The sequence below is a fragment of the Gossypium raimondii genome, chromosome 6 (genome assembly GCF_025698545.1).
Source record: "Gossypium raimondii isolate GPD5lz chromosome 6, ASM2569854v1, whole genome shotgun sequence".
In the NCBI taxonomy this organism is placed as follows: Eukaryota; Viridiplantae; Streptophyta; class Magnoliopsida; order Malvales; family Malvaceae; genus Gossypium; species Gossypium raimondii.
In genome coordinates this window covers 1,289,901-1,303,006 of record NC_068570.1, presented here as the reverse complement: position 1 = coordinate 1,303,006, position 13,106 = coordinate 1,289,901, and the positions used below count along the sequence as shown (strand labels likewise).

General features: G+C 32.8%; 2 protein-coding genes across 2 annotated transcripts; one reads left to right on the top strand and one right to left on the bottom strand.

The window, feature by feature from the left end:
- The first annotated feature begins 5,341 nt into the window (after positions 1-5,341).
- LOC105773207 (transcription factor MYB44) lies at positions 5,342-6,322 on the top strand. Its single transcript, XM_012594918.2, has one exon. It carries the CDS (start codon positions 5,528-5,530, stop codon positions 6,122-6,124), a length of 597 nt encoding a protein of 198 aa, XP_012450372.1. The 5' UTR covers positions 5,342-5,527; the 3' UTR covers positions 6,125-6,322.
- A 5,596-nt stretch (positions 6,323-11,918) lies between these two features.
- LOC105773211 (uncharacterized) lies at positions 11,919-12,830 on the bottom strand. Its single transcript, XM_012594922.2, has 2 exons — positions 12,584-12,830; positions 11,919-12,423 (listed from the first exon to the last, which is right to left on the bottom strand). The coding sequence occupies exons 1-2, from the start codon at positions 12,762-12,764 to the stop codon at positions 12,185-12,187; spliced, it is 420 nt and encodes a 139-aa protein (XP_012450376.1). The 5' UTR covers positions 12,765-12,830; the 3' UTR covers positions 11,919-12,184.
- Positions 12,831-13,106: the final 276 nt, after the last annotated feature.

Sequence of the window (13,106 nt, the reverse complement as noted above, 5' to 3'; positions counted from 1 at the left end):
CACCAATTTTATTAAAAAAATATTAAAAATACTGATTTAATTGGTTTATATTAATTTTTTGGATTGATACCTTGATAGACTCTCATTTCATTTGATTTGACCGGTCGATCCGGTCCAATTCAAACATTCTTAATAGACCTTTTTTAGTGCAATTGGATAAATACGGATAATCAGTTAACTAATAAGTGTTGAGTACAACATTAAAACATATTAAATTTTTAGAAAGAGAGCTCAAGTTGAAATCCCGTAAAAAATATTATTGACAACAGTAGCCACAAATCCTAAAAGGATTAGTCTTCATAAATTATAAAATAAACATAAAAAATCCAATTAATAGTTACACATTTTTGTTTGCTCAATTGTTCATTTTGTAAATTTTTAAAATTATGTCATTAATTATTGTAAGAATTATTCATTACAATTATTGAATTAAATAATTAATTCAGTAAATTAACTCACCTCACTTAATTTACATAAAGGAGACTCGAACTTGAATGTTGAAGTTTTGAAGTACTTAATAGTAAAACATTGTGATTATTCTCTTTTGTTATGCATATATAGCATATAATATATAGTTTTGGAAAGGTCTAATTATTCTTTTAGCCCTATTCTATTATGAAACTTGATATTTAATCTCTTTACTAAAATTTGACATATATAATTTAGTTCTATATTTTTATAATATTATTAATAGGTCCAATTAATAATATCATTGGTTATTTTGTTAAAGTGATGATGTCAAATATTTATCAAAACAACTTTTAGCCTTAAATAGACTTATAAATATATATTAGTTGAACATGATTGATTAAATTTTCACGTGACTCTAAGTAGATGTCAATTTAATGTAGGTGATTAAGCCCTAAATTTCAGTGTAGTGGAGGGACTAAAATCATAAATAAATATTCTAAATTTGATGGCAATGACGAAGGGAGTAAGACACGCGCTCCGTAGTGGAGAGTGAAACGAGAGAGTTGTTGGATAAAAAAAAAAGACCAAAAAGTCAAAGGGATTCAACTCGAATCATGTGAGATTCTTACAGGCTGGAAGTGGGGCCCGTCCTATGTGGAGACCTGTCCCTTTTTAGTATTTAACAGTGTTCCCTTCCTTTTTTATTTTTTTAAAAAATTTAATAATTGATTTTTTTTATTATTATATAATTAATTAATTAATTAAACTCAAAATAAATATTTTTAGGATTAACAAATTGAAATTGCTGTTTATTGTTATATAATTAATTAATTAAACTCAAAAGAAATATTTTTAGGTCAAACTACACTAGACCTGTCCATGGGCCGGGCCGGGCAGGATTTGGGTCGGGCCCAGAAAAAATTTTGGCCCGACTCTTAGGCCCTGGCCCGGCCTAGCCCGAAATATGGGCCTAAAATTTTGTCCAGGCTCGACCCGGCCCGGCCCGATTTTTAATAAACACAGAAAAATATTTTAAAAATAAAAAATAAAAAATATATTTTTAAAGTATTTTAAAAATAAAAATAAAAATAAAAATATATATTTATTATATTCGAGCCGGGCCGGGTCGGGCTCGGGCCAAAAAAGTTAAGCCCGAGCCCGGCCCTTTTTTAAACGAGCCTCATTTTTTTGCCCAAGCCCATATTTCGGGTCTATATTTTTACCCGAACCCTCCCATATTTCGGCGGGCCGCCCGGCCCATGGACAGGTCTAAACTACACCCACGATCACTAAATTTCACTAAATTATTAGTAAGTTTTCATTTTGGTTATTTAACTTCAAAAAGTTATAAAATGATTATTGAACTATTCAAAAGTTTTCATGTAAGTCAGTAGGTTGTTAAAATTATTGTTGTATGACATTATATATAGCACTGCATATACTAATCGAAAGCTCTCATTCCTCTTTTATTTTATAGTTTAGTGTTTCTTTTTTTTTTTCATAGAACAACTTTGAACGTTATGAATCTGCAAGCAAAATCCAAATAACTCTTTCTTTTTTATCTTCGCCACCGACTGTCAAATCTATTTGGATCTAAGATATGTTCTTCTACTCATTGATGGTCTTGATCTATCATATCGATCGTGGGCTCATCGCCTGGAGCTCACTAGGCAGAATTAAAAAAAAAAAAAAACTCCCCTTAATAGGCTAGTGCCTTAAATAAGATATTTCGAATAGTTCAGTGACTTAAATGAAAATTTTCAAGTAGTTCAATGACTATTTTGTTACTCTTTGAAATTGAGTGACAAAAATGTAAACTCACTAATAACTTAGTAACATCTGTTGTAGTTTACTCTAAACTTAAACGATTTATTTTTGAAATGTAAATTCATTAATTCATTCAATGAATAGAACCATACAATTCAGAGAAGAAAATGACAAATACTCGTCGTAGATGGTGAAAGACAAGCTCTATCAACACAACAAAAGTTTTAGCCTCAGCATCAATAGAACCTTATGACATGTTGACAGTTGCCTTTGTCACAACTCAAGTACAACATATTGAAGTGATTGCAAGTACTTAATGCAATAAGGAAATCAGCCCTGGATGTCCAAAGCGGCGAGCAAAAATTGACAAAAGAATCGAGCATTCATCAAACTAGAGAGAACGACAACAAAATCATCTCTAAAATCACTTGTAAAACTAAGATTACATGCGTAAGCAATACTAAAAAACGCGTTACAAGAGTAGATAAAAACTTCTAAAACTGAAGACTTATTAAACAATAGAAAAACAAACAAAAAAATATAAAACTTAAGACAACACGGGTTCAAACCAACATGTGAAATCATTTATTATTTTAAAATACTCTTAAAATATAAACATATTAAGAAGTTGACGAAGAGTCACGCACTTTTCAAGAAAGACTGTCATTTATCCATCACAACTTGTGAAGACAACAAATGTACTAACAAAATAAAGCTGCAAATTGAAAAGAGAGGAATCATGTGTAGTGAAAGAAAAGAAGGAAAAAAAATATTGATGGGAGAGGGAAAAGGCAGGCGATAGCCAACCCGAAAGCTGACACCGCCGCTAAGTAAAACAAAATATAAGAAATAAATGGCTTGGAGAAAAAAAAGAGAAAATAAACAAAATATTTTTAAAAACATTATACGGTAATAAAATCAGATATTTATGGCCAGTTGAATGAGAGCCGTTGATTTGAGTGACAATGGATTTAGACTTACAGCTGTAAATCTGCTGCGAGCAAAACTAAAGTAGTTGAAGAAGTAGGAGGGTGGGAGGCCCCACTTTCCGTTTAAAACGTTTTGTTATAATGTTGTGTTAAACAGCTCTGCCTTTCCTGTCGTCTACGAGATTTTTATTATTATTTTTTCATCCTTTGGTTTCCCTTTAATTCCAATAACACCCTTACTTTAAGTAAATTGAAAATTTTTAATTTTTTCACCCATTTCCCTTAATATTTGCTCCATACATTTTAAATTTTAAATTAACCGGTGGTAAGAAATTTAATACCTCTTAAGTTATGTCTCGAATTTAGAGTTTTGTGGTAAAAATATCATAGAGATCCCTATAGTAGGAGTTGGATTACATTTTGCCTCATTTATTCAAAAAATGAGCAAATTAGTTATCATAAGTCATCACTTAATAAGAGAGACGCACAGAATTTTTAATAAAGGGACCATCTCACTCTTTGATCTAATGTACAATGACTAATTTGCTCGTTTTTTAAGTAGAGGGGACAAAATACAATCTAACTCGTAATATAAGGGTCTTTATGATACTTTTACCGAATTTTATAGATAAAAAAATCATTGTAAGAGCTTGTCTCTCAAAATGGGGTTCGATTATCCCAACTTTAGGCTCAGTCGAAGCCGTTGAGGCTACCAAACATCGATAATCTCATACAAGGAAAAAAACCAAATTAACATTAACAATCCTTTGGCTAACTTCTTATCAATTTTTTTTCACAACAATGTCAAACATCTATAAAATTTTAAAACCATAATTTTTTCTTTCACCATGCTTTTAAATCACATTTTTTTTTTTCAATCTAAACTTTTCTTAGACCAGCATTTTTCACAACAATGTCTTTCATTTGGAGTTAGTGGACTCCTCAACAAGTTTGGTATTATTTTTGGAGGTGTTGTCTCCCAATTTTACCGAAAGCCTAAGTGCTTGAAAGGCAATCAAAGAGACGGCAAGTTCACATATCGAGAGTGTTATGTCGGGTACCTAAGAAAATGAATCATACGCAATATGTATAGACGTTGATCTTGAACCCATGCCTTATAGGATATAAAACACTTACAGGTAAAAATGTTATTACTTGAGCTATCTAACACAAAGTAATCTCCAGGGAAACAATAAAGGAACAATTGAGGTATAATCCTCATCAGAGTTCAATAAAACTATCGAATATCCAAATATATTAAAAGTATAGGGTAAATTACATTTAAGATCACTAAACTAATAGTAAGTCTACGTTTTGATCACTTAACTTCAAAAAGTTATAAAATAGTCATTGAGCTATTTAAAAGTTTTTATTTGAGTTAGGGGTGACATTAGAGGGGGTTAGTAGGGGCCCTGGCCACTCTAAAATGGGAAATTTTGATATTTGGCTTTCTATAATTTATAAAAATTTTAAGTTAGTATAGGTAAATTTGTACATTGGCCCCCTTAAATTGACAAAATTTTGATTTAGTCCTCTAAAAAATATAAACATATAGGCTATTAAAATGGAAAATTTGCATTTTAACTCTCATAAAAATATAAAATTTAATTCTGACCCCTCCAAAAAATAATTTCTAACTTTGCCCCTGAATTAAGTCATTAGGTTGTTAAAATCATTACTGTATGGCCTTATTTGTTCGCACTACCTACACCAACTGAAAGCTCTTCTTCCTCTCCTCTTTTACAATTCAATTTTTTTTAATGAAACAACTTTGAATGTCATCAATCTGTAAACCAAAATTTAAATAAATTTCTTCTTTGATCTTCGACACTAGCAGCCAGATTAACTTGGATCTAATATATGTTCTTCTACTCGTTGATGGGTACGAATCCACCATATCAATTGTTGAATTGTCACATGGAGTTTGCTAGCCAAACTTTTAAATGAACTTAACAATCTAATGGCTTAAATAAAAAAAAAACTTTTAAATAATTCAGTGGCTTAAATGAAAACTTTCGAATAGTTCAATCATCAAAACCTAAACTCATGATATATAAGGTTATTTTATGTCAAAATTCTCAACATTCCAAATGAGAGAAATTAAATTTTGGACCTAAATTGGTAAAATTAACAAATAAGGACAAAACAGAATGACAAGACAGATCTTTTACAAAACAAAATGAAAATGTCAACAAATAAAACCTAGGGCCAAAGGGTACTCATCATCTGCTAGACGTACCTTCCTTAGATCCCCCCGCCCCCCCCTTACAGAAAAAGAGCCATAACCCTATTTCCTGGAAGTACCCACTCGCTACTTGCCTTACTACATTCATGCACCCTTTCCTTTCAAAATCTCCATCTTTAACTTAAAAAACCCACTTCAAATTCCCCATAATCTTCATTACCAATTTTCATTAGCAATGAATGGGTGTTCATCATCAACATCATCATCCGATACATCCTCATCGGAGTCATCAAGGATCAAAGGTCCATGGAGTGCTGAAGAAGATCGGGTTTTAACTCGTCTTGTTGAACGATACGGTGCTCGGAACTGGTCATTGATAAGCCGATACATAAAGGGTCGCTCAGGGAAATCGTGTAGGTTACGGTGGTGTAATCAGCTCAGTCCTGATGTTGAACACCGTCCATTTACAAAAGCGGAGGATGAGACTATATTGGCTGCTCACGGTGTTTATGGTAATCGGTGGGCTACTATTGCTATGTTATTGCCGGGGAGGACGGATAATGCTGTGAAGAATCATTGGAACTCGACGTTGAAGAGGAGAGCAAGGGAGCAAAAAAAGGAACAGAAGGGATCTGTGGTGGTGGATGAGGAGGAGGTGTTGACGGCGTTGACTCTTTCGCCGCCGGGGAGTGGTGGGGGGTTGACGGTGGAGGGGAGGAGAGAAGAGGGAGTAACGGCAGAGTTTTGGGATGCGATGAAGGGTGTGATTGCCAGCGAAGTTAGAGAGTATATGAGCTCTACATTATCAAGTAACACATCGAAGCTTCATTGATGAAAAGAAAGGTGAATTTGCTTGATAGGTCCTTATGTTATAGGAATTCGATCAAATTAGTCCTTATACTATTAAATGAATTAATTTAGTCTTTGTACTTTTAAAATAATCAAATAATGTTAACTTGAAATATAGTTAACCTTTATTGTTTAACAAAGTTGATAATTATAAAGTTTTTTTCTGATTTTGTAAATTAAATCTTTTGTTTAGAATTGAATTTTAATTGAAAATAATAATTTTTAAGATATTTTTTATAACTTTGTTACAATTTGAACTTGTTTGATTCTTTTTAATAGTATAGGGACTAAATTAATTCATTTAATAATAAAAGACTAATTTAATCCAATCTCTATAATACAGGGGCCTTTCAATTACTTTGATAAAAAAGTTATTTATGTATTCTGTTGGGGTTTTAAATTTGTATTTGATGTTAATATGGTGGATTTTGTGTGTGTGTGTGTTTTTTACTTTAAAATTTTAAGATTTTTATGAAATAAATATGCTTTAGTTTAAAGGTATTTTTTATATAGTGTTTAGAATGGTCGATAATAGGAGAATAATACGTTTCAGCATACTCGAACCCACATCCTCCTATATTGATAATAATATTGATACTAATTGAGTTTAAGTAATTTTTATTTAGTTAATAATTGCTTTGAAATTTTGAAAAAGATTTGGGGGCAAAACAATGAGAATTTCTCCTTATTCGAGGTGACGACATATAAGTACGAAAGTAGGGTTCACGTGCATACAAGGTTGATTCATAATTTGGTCCTTACAATTATACTTTTAATTTTCATATTAATTTGTAAAAGATCAATTTTGATACTTTAAATATGACTTTTGACTAAAAAGGACTTTAAGGACCAATTTAAAATTTTGAGTATATTCCAAGTTCAATTTACAAACAAAATCATATATATAATTTACTTATGTTTTACTTCTTTGAAATAATATTAAAAAACTTTATAATTTAAAATTGACGATTGAGTCTAAGCTTAATTGACATTGGTATTATTGCTAGTGTAAGAGGACGTGGGTTCGAGTGCGTTGAAGCGCATTATCTCCTATTTAACGAAATTAATGTTCAAAAAAATAAGTACAAAATAAACATATTAAAAAGTATTGAACATCTTACAACCTTTTATATTTTGAAGTTTGAAATTTAATTTATGTAATTAAAAAGTTGAATAAATTTATAATTCAAAAAATTTAATTTAGTATTTTTTTTAGAATTTTTTTATCTTGAATTCATAATAATTTGTTTTTTTTTTTAAATTGCATGATTGTATGAATGTTGTTGAGGGACTCCTCAACGGTTTAGTATTGTTTTCAATAGAAGATTGCCTCTCGACTTTTTGGAGCGCTTGAGGTTACTTGAAAACCACCTTTCAAGGAATAAGGCACAGGTTTAAACTTTACTAAGTGCAAATGCCCACATTTCTTTGGAAGGGGACAAGGTGATCAAGCACCACGCACGGTTCAGTTTGACGAGATGCTCTCTCTCTCTCTATTGAATCCATCATCTTTTTAAGTAGCCTTAAGTACTCAGGTTCTCCATAAAGTCAGGAGACAAATCCTCACTAAAAACAATACCAATCCGGTAAGAGGTTTATCTGCTCTTGATAGGCGACAATCTGAGGACTTTTCCAAAAAGAGTCCGCCTTTTTCTCAACAAATGTAAAATTTCAATAGAAAACATGGATGATATTAACTATAAATCGGAAAGATAGAACGATTTATTTTTCCATCATCAAGTTGGGGGCCTAGGGTTGATACTTCGAGGGCTATGGTAAATCAAGTTGTTTTATTTTATTGTAAGAATTTTGTAGTGATCTTTGTTTCAAAAGACAAAACAAACTACTAGTGAAATTATTTTTCGAATTACAGCTTAATTTCAAATAAAAAAATTCAATTAATCAATCAAAGCAGTGACCCACATTAGAGCATTAACTTTTGGCATGCATGTTTAAAATGTTGTAATTTCGAGGAATTGAGATGATATTATAGATTTATTGGATGAAGAGATTTTTTTAAGAAAACTGGAATAAAACAACTGTGATAAATGTTTGTTTCGCTTCGTCTATTAGATTTTCAAGATTAATATTATACTCCTTAGAATACTCTTTGTATTTGTTTTATATTTGTAGTATGTATACCTGTTATATTGCTATAAAAATCATTTGCGGATTAGACATGTTCATGGGTCGATTAATTCACTTGTTCAACTTGATTTCAGCCTGAATAATAAAAAAATATTTTTTTAATTTAAATATAAAATATATAAAATGCCAATTAAAAATGTATACTTAATATTTTATTAATTTTTGACTAGTAAAACGAGTTTTGTGGAGCTTGAAAATTTTTTGGAACTGAGCCTCGGCATGGCCCATTAGAGGCCTTATCGAATAGCCTTTGCTTCATTGAAGGGACCAAGTAATCTTCACATGTGTGAGCACTTAGCTATCGGAGCTTAATAAAAAGGGGACTCAATGAATCTCGAGGAAATTTTTAGGAAGAATAACACTTGTCCCTTTATAACTTTTTAGCATCAACTCCCTAAAATAAGACTTTGGTATGACTAGTCACCTTGGATACCCCATGATTAGATTACTCATTGTTGATACAGTGTATGACAAAGAGGGAGTGCATAGGAGGTAGTGGTGATTGTTACGAAGGTCGATTCATCCAATCGGGGCGGAGAGTCGGAGGTTATAGAGAATGAAGGTGAAGAGAGTGCTAAGGTTGGGAGTTGAAGGTATGCAATAGAATATAGCCTTGGTCCTCTTCAAGAGTTGATCCTTTCTTCATTGTTACTAGAGGTATTTATATACGAAGGTCACGTGCAAGATGATGTTAATGTGTTGGACTAGTCATTTGGACATTATTACGGAGCGTGTGAGGGGGATGTCTTTAATGGGACGAGGATGTCTATGACAAGACAAATCTTATCATTCATTCAGACTTGATGGGATAAATTAGTTAAGCCCAAGTGATGTTTCGTGACCAACAACTTCATGTTTCCAATGAAAAGATTAGACCATCTTTTGTTTAGGTGGTCATCTCGGTAGGGTGAGAAGCAACCTCTCGGTTTGCTGGTGATAGGCTTATTGCTCAAGCATATTTTTTGCCTACTGTGTCCTAACGCTAGTGGGAGTATAACAATATTTCCCCATTTGAGTCAAGAGAAGGGTTATAAAGTGGCCTTTCTCGAGATGTTCTGATACGATAACTCTCTCTTTTTAGGTTGGTTCAAATGGTGGCTTTACTTTATGATAAAATGTTATATCTAAACGTTTGAGATTCTACCCTAAATGCACTCTGAGGATTGCATTTCTAAGGAGTTGTGATAATGATGAACAACAACATTTTGAGACAAGTGGTGAGTTGCCATTGGATGTTGATTATCCTTCGAAACGGTACATTCTCTGAGACAAGCCTATATATTCTAGGCTTTCTTCTTCAAAGTTGTTTTGCCTCCTTTTATGTTTAAAATTTTTGCAACTATTGTTGGCTATTTACTAGTCTTTGTTGGTTTTCTGGAATGATTTTCGCATTTTTTTAGTTTTTTCGTTTCATTTCAATTTGATTTAATTCACTTTGCGGTTCTTGTTCTTTCTTGTTATCAAATTTATTTTCAACATTTTGTTAACAATATGCTTAACAGATGGCTAGGGGAGACGAAAAATCTAGCAAAACTTAGGGAAGAGGTGGTGGTTGTATTGGCCGTGCTTCGTCAAAGAAGAGGCTAAAAGTAAAAAAACGGTTACAACGAAGCTTGATTGAGCTGCTACAATGAGGTTTGAAAGAGGTAGTGATGAGCCTGCTGTCAATCTCAATTATCAGTGTTCAACGACCTATCGAGAGATGAAGAACTTATTTTTATGTAGCAATTTACTTGCGAAGCATCATAAGTACAAATTTAGTATCCTAGAAGGGTCGCATCATGTTAGTGAAGTGTTCTGCCTAGACTCTACTAGCAGGAGGCTAGGATTCTACCTTTCGTTGTTCCTACTTGAAGTGGGTTTTACTGGCGGAAGGGTCCCCTCTGGGATTTCATTCGAGATGCTCTGTACAACTTCCACGTGGCACTAGGTTAATTGATGGGTTTCTCTTGGTGGCTACTTGTTGGTGTTTTTATCATGTCTCGTAAGAAAGGAATATATCCTTCTGACCGATTGTTTCGATATATGTTTTTCTTACGAGAGTTGAATGAGGACCAATTTGTTAGGCTATTCGAGTTCAGACGATCCTTTCTTCATCATTCCTGGAGGTATTTATAGGAAAAGGTCATGTGCAATATGATGTTAACGTGTTGGACTAGCCATTTGGCCATCATTATGCAGCGCGTAGAGGGGATGCTTTTGATGGGACAAAAATGTTTGTGACAAGACAGATTTTGTCATTCATTCTGACTTGATGGGATAAAGCAGTTGAGCCAATGTAATGTTTGGTGACCAACAACTTCATGTTCCCAATGAAGATTAGACCATCCATTACTCGAGTGGTCATCTTAAAAGGGTGAGCTTACAGGTGACCTCCCAGCTCACTGGTGGCAAGCTTACTACTCAGGCATCTTTTTTGCTTGCCACATTTCCTAACGCGAGTGGGGCTATAACACTCATCATTGTACTCTTTTAAACCTAGACGTTAATCTTTACTCGATGGGGCCTACAACAAACTCCAAACTTTTCACAAAACTCTCACCTCTCCATCAAAGAAAACAGAAGACCTAGCATGACTAAAACACTCTATTTAGAGTTTACCAAGTACCTACAAAATATCCTTAAGGGCTCATAGCACCTGTATAGTGTGTGGACTGTCGTAAATAATCAAACCACAGATATTGTACCAACTATTGACTTCGTCCATGGAAAAGAGTGAAGAACCATATCTCTACCCTTTAAGAATCATGTCTCCCAAAGCTCGAAACACATCTAGGTGAAATACTAGACAACTTTATTCCCCCATTAGAAGAACACAAGGTGTTGGGATGGCCAAAGTTATCTTGATTGTGACAAACCATACGACTCATGTTTTCCTTAATTATCTCATCAAAGATATGGGCATGATCCTTCAAAAGTTTTAGCTACCACTGAAAAGTAATCATAGGAATCACAAAAACCCCTCAGTGAAGGTTCCCCTTACACCTATTGTTTGACAATATTGGGGAATTGCAAGCTTAGAACGAACGCCTCCTAACACAATTATAACATTTTAATTAGAAATTTTAAACTTTTATGAGACATTATAACATTTTAACTATATAAAATATTTGATTTTTTTTTAATTTGATAAGATTTGATAATATGTATTTTATTTAATCTTGTATAATGTAAGAAATTATTTAATATTTTATGACGGGTTAGTAGGAGTTGAATTTTTCTTTTTCTCGACGTCAAATTCAAGTATTAAGCTTTTAAATACAATCGAGGTTTGGGGGAGCAAAAAATCATCTCATGCAACCCTGTTGCCATTGCTAGTTGTTCGGATTTAGGTTCAGACCAAAGCAAAATTTACTTGAAGTTGTGTCTATAATTTGTCAATTTTGGCCTGAACTCAAGAATTCAATTTGATCAATTAGAATCCAAATTTAAGTACCTAACCCAACTCAAAATTTATCACAAACAATTAACAACCCAAGTTCATTCAACTCATATTAAAATTAATCCAAATTCGAAATCATCCAAATGCCCAAAACAAGAACTCAAATTCAACAAAGAAGAAAACTAATAGAAATCTACTAAAAATGTATGGTTAAGATGGAAATATATATATATATATACTCATATGATTGCATTCAAAGAGGAAAAAGAAACTCAATTCCTTTTGTTTAACAAAAAACATACACCAATACTTCACCACTTATAAAGTACATTAATATAAAGCAAAAACAAAATGCATACTAAACATACAACAATTTTATTCCCAATGATAAAACCCTCAATTTATTATATATATTCAATCATGGTTGATATATCATCCTCTCCCCAATGATTGAAACATTCTAATAAAAGACACAATAATATCTATCCATATATATCACATGATATTCTTTTTTTAAAAACGTGGCCAAGGGACAATAACCATCTTCATCAACCCTTCTTTACAATCATTAGCTTCACCGGAAGCAAAATAGAAAACCCTCCATTGATTCAGCACAAATTCGAACCCATCACCTTTCACTTGTGTTGGATTAGCCAATAGCTTTGCTTTGCTGAAATCGCAGGTCGAGTAACTCCACAAGTTTGGCAGCAAGTAAACACTGTGTGGTGGGGTGCTGTTTTCGTATTTGAACACTGTGCGGCAGCAAGTAGACAAATGGTTAAATAAATAATGGTGTTTAGGGTGTATTTAACGTTGCTTTTGGAGTTTAAAAATAATTTAGAAAGCACTTAGCAAAAGCATTTTTTAAGTGCACCAACAATGCTAAATTAGCTCTAGTTTTGTATGAAGTACCTAAGGTGTCATGGAAGTAAAAAGGTGCAGTGTTGGCCGCCCATTCGGTGTAATTGTAGCCATAACGCCAGTTTTCAGAGCCTCCGACGATCACCGTCGCAGCTCGAGTGACAGTCAAAAGAGAAGCACCTAAAGCAACCAAGAGGATGATTTGTTGAGCATTGAAACCAATTGAAGCCATCTCTCAAGTTGTTTTGCTTGAAGGGAAATAAAAAATTTGCTAGGTAATTGAAATGATGACAATGGGAGAAGGAGTTAAAACCTTATATATATATATATATATATATATATATATATATATATATATATATAAGACATGCATGACAATGGGATCCTCATCTAGAATAATCAAATATATATATATTCTTTTCTCATTAGCTAAATTACCATAATATCACCTACATGAAACGGTCCAATAGAACATTGTGTAAAATTGTCATTGAAATGAGTTGAAGAACAGCATATTAGTCATAAAAATTGGGTGGAAATCCAATAGTTTGAAACAAAAATTGGGATATGATTA